Source organism: Otolemur garnettii, unplaced genomic scaffold, assembly GCF_000181295.1.
Source record: "Otolemur garnettii isolate 467f Iridium unplaced genomic scaffold, OtoGar3 scaffold00001, whole genome shotgun sequence".
Classification (NCBI taxonomy): Eukaryota; Metazoa; Chordata; class Mammalia; order Primates; family Galagidae; genus Otolemur; species Otolemur garnettii.
Genome location: NW_003852396.1, coordinates 27898944 through 27909282, shown reverse-complemented (window position 1 = coordinate 27909282; position 10339 = coordinate 27898944). Strand labels below are relative to the sequence as shown.

General features: G+C 47.4%; 1 protein-coding gene across 1 annotated transcript; it reads right to left on the bottom strand.

Moving 5' to 3' along the window:
* Positions 1 to 770: 770 nt before the first annotated feature.
* KCNE3 (potassium voltage-gated channel subfamily E regulatory subunit 3) lies at positions 771 to 5388 on the bottom strand. The gene is made up of 2 exons (XM_012801604.2): positions 5203 to 5388; positions 771 to 1469 (listed from the first exon to the last, which is right to left on the bottom strand). The coding sequence occupies exon 2, from the start codon at positions 1435 to 1437 to the stop codon at positions 1114 to 1116; it is 324 nt and encodes a 107-aa protein (XP_012657058.1). The 5' UTR covers positions 1438 to 1469; positions 5203 to 5388; the 3' UTR covers positions 771 to 1113.
* Between the last annotated feature and the right edge of the window lie 4951 nt (positions 5389 to 10339).

The following is a 10339-nucleotide window of genomic DNA, read 5'->3' as shown; positions in this document are numbered from 1 at the left end:
TCCTAGCACCCTGGGAGGCCAGGAGCTCAAGACCAGCCTAAACTGCAGTGAGACCCTGTCTCTAAAAATAGCTGGGTGTTGTGGCAGACGTCTGTAGTCCCAGCTACTCAGAAGGCTGAGATAAGAGAATTTCTTGAGCCCAAGAGAATGAGGTTGCTGTGAGCTATGATGCCACAGCTCTCTACCAAGGGCAACAAAGTGAGACTCTGTCTCAAAAAGAAAAAAAAGATAGTTTGAATTAGCTTAAAGAGAATCCCCAGAATTGTATAAGCTTCAGGCCAGGATCCACTCCTATATGGCACAGAGCTCTGAAAAGCACCAGGCAAGGAGACTGGAGTTCCTGGGTTCCACATGGTGCTACTCTGGCCCAGATGGGCATCATGGCCCTGGCCCTGCTTTACTTACTCATGGCAGGGTTGGGAGGGTGAATGACAGGGTTAAAATTACAAATGTTAAATGTGTTGAAATGTGAACAAATATAAATAAGTAATATTACTCAGATTTCCTATCTGTGATGTGGGACAATCATCACTGCTTCTCATGACTGTTGAAGATAACATTAAAGAATATGTCCTCAGAGCAGGGGTCCTCAAAGTGAGGCCCGCAGAGGACATTTATCCGGCCCGCGGGGTGTTTTTGCCGCTGCTGCCTGTCCTGCTTAGCAGCTGACTCATCCCAGGCCTGCAGTCCAGCCGGCCAATGGTCTGAGGGACAATAAACTGACCCCCTGTTTAAAAAGTTTGAGGACTCCTGCCCCAGAGCATCTTCCTGTTTCATTTTCCTCTGCTACAACTTTCTCTTCTCCTTTCTCTGACTCCCGGTTCCCTTAAATTCCAGCCACAGGACCAGTCTTTGGTCATTTTCTGTTGCTTTTCTCTATATTTGTTCATGGCTCCTACTATTTATAAAGTCTATCTTTGCCTTGAAAAAATCCTTATCCAAAAGGCCCAGGTCTGCCAGCCCTCCCACCCGTGATGACCTCCCTTCGCACTGTTTCTTAGTGGTCTTGCAGAAGGAGGCACTGAGGCCTGATGTGGTCCCATAGCTGAGTTCTGGAGGCAACAGGAGTGATCTCTAGGTGTCTTGATCTTCCACATCCCCGGCCTCCTCGCGTTAGATCATGGATATGCGGTTCTTGATGTACACATGGTAGGGGTCACTTTGCTTGTCCACTTTGCGGGAGCGAGTGTATCCCAGGACGAGGCTGCCCACAGTGACAGCAAACAGGAACATGACAAAGAGAATGTACATGTAGGAGTTGTCATCGCGGCCGGGTAGTCTGGCCTGCCGTTCCTCAGTCTGGTTGTCTGGCCCTGGCCCTGGCTCTGGTACTGTCCCCGGCCGACAGAGCAAATTGTTGTGAAGAGTGGCATTCAGAGCCTTCAGCACAGCATGCAGGCTCTCGTACCAGGTCTCAGTCCTATTGGTGGTCTCCATAGGGACTGAGGTGGGGGAAAGATCAGAGGATGCTCTGGTGGGGAGGAAAAAGAAAGAGGGGATGGATTCTGTTACCTGCAGCTTGAATGTCCTCCCCACTCCTCAGGTCCCAGCTCAAATGCCAGTGTCATAGTTATTCTAACTTTTTTTTTTTTTTTTAGACAGAGCCTCAAGCTGTCGCCCTGGGTAAAGTGCTGTACCATCACAGCTCACAGCAACCTTCAACTCCTGGGCTCAAGTGATTCTCCTGCCTCAGCCTCCTAAGTAGCTGGGACTACAGGTGCCCACCACAATGCCCGGCTTTTTGGGGGGTTGCAGTTGTCATTGTTGTTTGGTGGGCCCGCGCTGGATTTGAACCCGCCAGCTCAGTTGTATGTGGCTGGTGCCTTAGTCGCTTGAGCCACAGATGCCGAGCCTATTATTCTAACTTCTTGTGTACTTGTTTGTTTTCTCCACTGGACCACAAGCTCAATGAAGGCAAGGATATGTCTGTTTTACTCAAGCACTTATGAGAGCCCTCAACAGGTACTCAATAAACACGTGTAGAATAAAGCCTTCCCTGATCATTGTAATCCACATTCATCTCTCCTTTCTTTGGATTCTATAAGTCACTGAACTTTAGGTTAGAAGGACCTTAGGAATTATTTAACTTGATTCCTTCAATTTTACACAAGAAACTGAGACCCAGAGAGATATACCAGATTACACAGTATAGTAGAGGTACAGCCAAGATAGAAAACACTGTTCTTCCATGGTCAGCTCAAAGCTCCCCCTCTTCACCAGCTCTTGGAAGGACTGTGCAGCACCATTAGAAGGTATTCATCAGAACTCTCCTTCAGGCTTGGCACCTGTGGCTCAAACAGCTAAGGCGCCAGCCACATACACCTGAGCTGGTGGGTTCGAATCCAGCCTGGGCCCACGAAACAACAATGACGGCTGCAACCAAAATATAGCTGGGTGTTGTGGTGGGTGCCTGTAATCCCAGCTACTTGGGAGGCTGAGGCAGGAAACTCACTTAAGCCCAGGAGTTGGAGGTTGCTGTGAGCTGTGATGCCACGGCACTCTACCCAGGGTGACAGCTTGAGGCTCTGTCTCAAAAAAAAAAAAAAAAAATACCTTGGTGTGGTAGTGTGTACCTGTAGGCCCAGCTACTTGGGAAACTGAGGCAGGTGGATCACTTGAGCCCAGAAGGTTAAGGCTACGGTGAGCTGGGATCATACCTCTATACTCCAGCTTCAGCCTGGACAACAGAACAAGACCCTATCTCTTAAAAAAAAAAAAAAAACTCATGAGCAGCATTCTGAATGCAGAAGTTGTGGAGATGAATCCAAATAATTCAGCAATCAACTAGGACTGGCCCATGTTTCATGCAAGGCTTTTTGGCCCTCTGCCATCTAGTACTTGTGCAATCTTGTCTGGATGGAGGAGGGGAAAAAAATAAGAGTTCACGGAGTTAAGATACAGGTGGTATAGGTTTTCTCATCCAACATTCCTATCCTCAGGTAAGGAATGTGTGCCCTGTGTGGGCCTAGGGCAGGTGGAAGCAGCACAGGAAAATGAATGACTCAATGCATCTTCCAGTCAGTCACCATTTATCTGGGGCAGGCCCTGTGCTGGGAGCTCAGAGAGGCTCATACCCAGTCCCTCCACTCAAGGTCACGGGCAGCTCTAATACAATGCAGGAGACAAGCTGGAAGCTACTGAGGCTTAACGGAAGAAGTGATGAGTTCAGATTTTGTCTTAGAGAATGCTTACACTGATAGATGCATTTGAGTTGGATCTTGAGAGGTTTTTAGGAAGAAGAAATGGTCAGGGAAGGAAGCAGATGATCAAGGCATGCCAACAAGTGCATAAAATGTTTAGAAGAATAGAAAGTAGCATAAAGCAGGTGGAGTGTAAGAAGCTTAGAAGGGTAAGATGGGATGTGGGACAGGAAAGACTGGCAGAAGCCAGGTCCTAAAGGGCCTTGAGTACCATGTTGCAAAGCTAACTTTATCCTGTAGTTGGGGAAGAGCTATGGGATGGCTTTTTTATTTTTTATTTTATTTTTTTAGTAGAGACATGGTCTCTGTCACCCAGGCTGGAGTGCAGTGGCATTTTCATAGCTCACTATAGCCTCAAACTCCTAGACTCTAGCAGTCCTCTTGCCCCAGCCTCTCAAGTAGCTGGGACTACAGGCATGTGCCACAGTGCCTGACTCACTTTTAAATTTGTTAAAGAGATGGGGTCTCACTGCTAGTGTTCAATGTGAGCTACTGTACCTAACCTGGAACATTATTTTTAAAGGGGATACAATGATCAGATCTGTGTTTAGAAAGGACACTCTAGCTGTTACGTAGACTGAAGCAAACAAAAACTGAGGCAGGGAGCTCAGTTATTAGGGTCTTAAAATAGTTCAGATGCAAGATGCTGAGTCCTGAGTTAAGGCAGAGCGAATGACAACGTGGGGGGCAGATGTGAGACGTGAGGAAGGAATGGTTAAGGTAAGGCTGGAAGGAGGAAGGGGTCTCAGACAATAAGCAGACAGTGTATCTGGAGGAGCCCAGAACTCTGAGGGAAATAAGTCACTTTCCCCGTTTGGGCTTCGGTTTTCTCATCTATCAGAAAAGATCATCATCATGAGTTGTCATACAATGGGCATAGAGTTTCAGTCCTGCAAGATGAAAAATTTCTAGAGATCTGTTGCACAATGATATGAATATAGTCAACACTACTGAGTATACACTTAAAGTGGTTAAGATGGTAAATTTTATATATGTGGGGTTTTTGTTTGTTTTTGAGAACAGGGTGTCACTCTGTCACCAAGGCTAGAGTGGTGTCATCATAGGTTATTGCAACCTCTAACTCCTGGGGTCCAGCTATCCTCCTGCCTCAGCCTCTTGAGTAGCTGGGAATACAACCACATGCCACCACGCCCAGCTAATTTTTCTAGTTTCTGTAGAGATGGGATCTCGCTTGTGCTCAGGCTGGTCACAAACTTGTGGCCTCAAGCAAGTCTCTCTCCTCAGCTTCCCAGAGTGCTAGGTGTGAGCCACTGCACCTGGCCTGGGTTTTTTTTTGCAGTTTTTGGCCGGGGCTGGGTTTGAACCTGCCACCTCTGGCATATGGGGCTGGCGCATATGCCACAGGCACCGCCCTGTTATGTGTTTTATTTGTTTGTTTGTTTGTTTTTACCATAAATAAAACATCTCCAAAAGATTAGCACCCCTGCCCTGCCTCCCTCAAGGCTTGCTGTGAGCATATGATTTATTATGTCAAGGATTTAAAAACATTTTTTTTTAAGTTTTGAGAAGCAAATATATATATACACAGTAAAAAACAAAAGAAGAAAGAAAGAAAAGGAGGAAAGGAAGAAAAAAAGAAAGAAACATAGAACAAAGATGAAATCTCCTTGTTCCAGGGCTCCTTCCCAGGGCAGTCACTGTTAACAGTTTCTTAGATATTATTTGAAAAGGCTTTTTTTTTTTTTTTGGAGACAGAGTCTCACTCTTTCATAGAGTGCCGTGGCATCACACAGCTCACAGCAAACTCCAACTCCTGGGCCCAGGCAATTCTCTTGCCTTAGCCTCCCGAGTAGCTGGGACTACAGGCGCCTGCCACAATGCCCAGCTATTTTTTGGTTGCAGTTCAGCCAGGGCCAGGCTTGAACCCGCCACTCTCAGTATATGGGGTTGGTGCCCTACTCACTGAGTCACAAGTGCTGCTCTGGAAAGGGGTTTTAACTGACAGGAGAGGGGGAAGGCAATCACAATCTGAAAAACTCACCAAACAGCAGGGAAATTCACTGGTTCTGAGTCAGCTTCAGGAATTTCCTTGTGGACGCCCTCAGGCTCCTCAACCCCTCACATCTGGGGTCTCAGTGACGTCAGGAGTTGGGAAGGTGCAGAGCTGGAAAACAGGGGAAAGGCAGAAAAGGAAGAAACTGGACACACAGAACAAACTTCAGAACCAGGGTGGATCGCCCAAGGCCAGGCCGCAGGGTTGTGCAATAGTCCTGCTGTGGGCTCTGACCCCTTCTCGCTGCCCCTCCCCTTCCTGCAGCAGCTGGGTCAGGCAGGCCTGGAGTTGCAGTTACAAGAACTATGCAGTGGCCAAGACTGTATGATTGCTGTTCCCCCAATGCCAGCCTCACAGTGTCTTAACTGGGTGACTTCAAGAAAACTTCAGTTTAATATATGGTCTCACTCAGGGACCAGCTAATGGTGCTGAAAACATTCCTTTTCCTTAGGCACCTTAGTAAGAGCCTTTTTTGGAATCCCAGGGGAATGATGTGAGTGGTAGACTGGCAGTTGGCAGTTAGGTTGATATTTTATATAGAAACAAATGGAATATTACCCCTCAACCTATTTGGATAGTCATGGTCTCAGAATTAACAGAATTATCTGTAGCATGGTTTGTTGTGAAAATTAAAGAATATTATGCAGTGCTTGGCACTAGACACTCTGCAGATGTGGTTTTACTGTTGCAGAGCAGAGGCTAGAAGGGCCTTTTGAGTCCGACTAGTCTAACATCCTCATTTCACAGCCTAGAAAATGGAAGCCCAGAGAGCTGATTCAGCTGTTACTTATATGACTTAAAGCATGTGACTTCCCTTTTCTGGGCCTCAGCTTCTATCTGCATTTGTAAAATGCAGGTGTCTGGGTTAGCTCTAACACAGAGACAATACAGACCCATGCTGTGAGATCAGGGGAGATTAAGAGAGGCTGGTGGGGAAAGCAATTTGGGGCTTTCTAAGGTCTCTCAAGTCCAAGGATAAAGAAGGCTGTAGACTTTTTTGTTGAGGGTTAAGATGCTTCTGAGCCCTGGGACTGACTGACTCCTAATGTTCTAGTCTAGAGAAACGGAAGGCTAGATCAGCTGACTTGTTCGTTTTTCCTCTTAACAGCTCCTCTGCTGGAATGATCTAGCCTGGGGAGGAGAAAGACGGTGTAGTGCAGAAGGTAAGATGGGCTGTGAGGTGGGATTCAGTGCAGGGAGCAAACATTCATTAACCTCTCTGGCTAGACCAGGATTTTTTTGGTGGGGGGAGGTTGAGGGCCTAGGTGTAAAGGCATCCTGTTTAGGTCAGGAGAGGCAGAGAGCTGATGAAGGGACAGGTTGATTCTCTATGATCTGCCTCTGGGCCTCAAGTCGGGACCTGGCAGTCAGCAACACTGGGAATTTTGCTCCTCTTTCTGAATTCCTTGGCTTCCCTCTGCAAGAGAGTCACTGATTACAAAGCTCCTTGCATGGGGCAGACAGAGCTCCCGCCCTGGAGAGGCCTTGACTTGAAATAGGAGATAGAACAGTTAGGAAGGAAGGTGAACACATGGAGACCAAGCTGAAAGAGATTTTAATGATCACTTAGAATCTAGATTCTAGGCCAGTCCCTCCATTTTGTAGATCAGAAAACTTTTCTGAGACTCCGAAAAGAGAAATGACTTGTCCAAAATGACATGGCTTATATGTGGCAGAACTCAGACCAGAACCCAGATCTTTGGGAAGCTGCTCAGTGCTCTTGCTACTGCAAATGGCAATCTTCCCTTGCATCTGAGCTGCTTATCAGACCAAATACAGCCTGCTGGTGGTCACGGGCTATCATTTCCTCTAACCCCATCACTACGGCCTTTTCCTGCACTGTGGATTCTCCTCAATCTTAGTCAAGGATCCAGTGAGGGGGGAAGTTGGTAAGTTTTGGAGGAGTTAGCCTTGCTTTATAGCCCTGTCTCCCATGGCCCCTCCTGCTCCAGACCTCTCTGAGCCTCTGGAGGAGCCAGGCTCACTCTCTTCCTCCACATTCGGTTCCTGCTATTCCCCTCGCTTTATGTTCTCACTAACTATACTTGCCTTGAACTGTAACCTGGAAGTCTAACTTGCAAGTTGGGGGAATAACACTGTGATCTGAAGGATAAACCAGCTTTCTTAGTGGGATTTTCTTTCAGATATCTCTCAAGAAAAATGAACTTCCACATGGGTTCTGTCTTAGCTACTCTTTCAGAATGTATGTCCTACATGTCTGGAAATGCAGTTCAGAGAGGCAGGTGAGAAAAGGCACGTAAAGGAAGTAGGGGATCCAAAGACAACTCCTGGGATGCACAATTTTGCCCTTGTCACCTGGACTGGAGAGCGGGTGGAATAGGAGAGGACTAGAAGGAGTAGAGCTTAATATCTAGATGGAAGGACATAGGAATACAATCTGAGCTCAGAGGGATCTTAATGATCATGTTGTTGGTGCAACCTCCTCATTCAACCAGTAGAAAAACAGACCTCCCACCACCAAGAAAATCATTTGTTCAAGATCTCACAGCCCAGTTGTGGCAGAGCAGGGACCAGAAACCAGATATGTAGACTCCCTCCTCTCCCCAGATCTTGCCACTATAAGTTTGCCTGTAGGGCAAGGTCTAAAATTCTTCTGAGTATCATTCAAGCTCCTTTGGATTCAACTCTGCCATTGGCCCTATCCCCTTAATAGCTCTCCTCAGTGCCCTGTTCTCATGACATTGAGCTGCAGGCTATTTTCCAAACATTTTTGCTTATACACCTCTTATCTTCATTCAAGCTGTTTTCTTAAATAGGAATGATCTTTTTTTTTTTTGTAGAGACAGAGTCTCACTCCATCGCCCTTGGTAGAGTGCCATGGTGTCACAGCTCACAGCAACCTCCAACTCCTGGGCTTAGGCGATTCTCTTGCCTCAGCCTCCCAAGTAGCTGGGACTATAGGTGCCCGCCACAACACCCAGCTATTTTTTGGTTGCAGTTCGGCCGGGGCCAGGTTTGAACCTGCCACCCTTGGTATATGGGGCCAGCGCCCTACTCACTGAGCCACAGGTGTGGCCGAAGAATGATCTTTTTATCTACCTGGCAAACTCCTACTCATCCTTTAAGACCCACCTCCAAAGTCATTCTTTTTTGGGGGGGGAAAAATTCTTTTTTGTTTCACTTTGTTGCCCTTGGTAGAGTGCTGTGGCATCACAGCTCATAGCAACCTCCAACTCCTGGGTTTAGGCAATTCTCTTACCTCAGCCTCCTGATTAGCTGGGACTGCAGGCGCCCACCACAACGCCCGGCTATTTTTTTGTTGCAGTTTGGCCAGGGCTGGGTTTGAACTTGCCACCCTCAGTATATGGGGCTGGCACCCTACTCACTGAACCAGTGGCGCCACCCCAATGTCATTCTTTATAGACCCTGACACAACTCCTTCCCCACACCCTAGCCAGTTAAAGTCTCTCCCTCTTGTCTGTTCTCAAAAGCACTTTGAACAAAGCCCTCTTAGAGCACTGTGTTATACTAAAATCGTGTGTGTGCACTATGAGGTATGAGCCAGGGACCTGTGCCTTATAACATTTCTTTATTCCCCAGGCCTGATATGTAACATGCACTCACAAGAGGAAATGAATCAAAGCTTCTTCTACACATGCTGGAGAGGGAATGCATTCATGAAAAACAGTTTATTTAAAAAGCAACCTCAGTGGGCCAGGCATGGTGGCTCACCCCTATAATCCTAGCACTTTGGGAGGCTGAGGCAGGAAGATCCCTTGAGCTCAGGAGTTAAAGATTAGCCTGAGCAAGAGTGAGACCCGCCTCTACTAAAAATAGAAAAATATTCTCCAGGTATCATGGTGAGCACTTGTAATCCCAGCTACTCAGGAGGCTAGGCAGAGGGATCACTCAAACTCAGGAGTTTAGGGTTGTTGTGAGCTAGGCTGATGCCACGGCACTCTAGCTTGGGCAACACAGTCAGACTCTGTCTGGGGTGGGGGGAAGGCGGGGTACAATGGCTCACACCTGTAATCCTAGCACTCTGGGAGGTCAAGGGAGGTGGATCACCTGAACTTGGAGGTTTGAGACCAGCCTGAGCAAGAGGGAGACCTGTCTCTACTAAAAATAGAAAAACTAGCCTGGCAGCCACCATAGCACCATAGCAGGAGTCTGTAGTCCTAGCTATTCTGTCCGCTGAGGCAAGAGAATTGCTCAAGCCCAAGAGTTTGAGGTTGATGTGAGCTATGACACCATGGTACTCTGAGAGAGTAAGACTCTGTTTCAAAAAACAAGAACAACAATAACAAAAAAACCTAAACAGCAGACCCATACAGATTCCACCTGGTATGAGGAAGGGGATGCTCAAAGAAGCGAGGTGGGGTGAGCCACAGGAGGAAGAATTCTAAGCCTTCTTTGGAAGCCCAGACACTCCCTGCACCTGGACCACTTTTAATCCAAAGGGCAAATATTCTTGGCCCCAAAATTCCAGCATTGGCTTTGCAACCCGGTTCCTTGTGTACCTACCCAGGGTGTGGCAATACACACCCATCCACCACACACATACAGTCCAACTCCTGATCACTCAGCCTGTGATCTTGCCCTTCAAGTGTGCTTTTCATGATTCCAATCTTGTCTGTGTAACCTTGAACATTTTGTTTACTTCCTCTGAACCTCATCCATAAGATGGGGATGATTATCCCTGCCCTGCTTACCTCACATGGGAACAGGAGAAGATAATAGATGGGAAAGGGTTTTAAAAATTGGGCAGCACCAGTGGCTCAAGGAGTAGGGTGCCGGCCCCATATATCAGGGGTGGTGGGTTCGAGCCCAGCCCTGGCCAAACACTACAAAACTAAAAAAAAATTGCAAACATATGAGATAATTATTGAGCAGTCTGATCACACTGTTTCCTTTTCTGTGGCCACAACCTTCCCCCCATATTATCAAGAATAGCCATCCCTGTGTCCCCTCTCCTCACCCCAGCTCTCCTACCCTCAGAAGAAGCCAGAAGTTTCTTTCTTTCTTTTTTTTTTTTGAGACGGAGCCTCAAGCTATCCCCCCTGGGTAAAGTGCCATGGCATCACGCTCACAGCAACCTCCAACTCCTGGGCTCAAGCGAGTCTCCTGCCTCAGCCTCCCAAGTAGCTGGGACTACAGGCGCCTG

Excerpts from the sequence above, each read along its gene's own strand:
- KCNE3 (XM_012801604.2), bottom strand. The coding sequence starts at position 1,437 with ATGGAGACCACCAATAGGACTGAGACCTGGTACGAGAGCCTGCATGCT.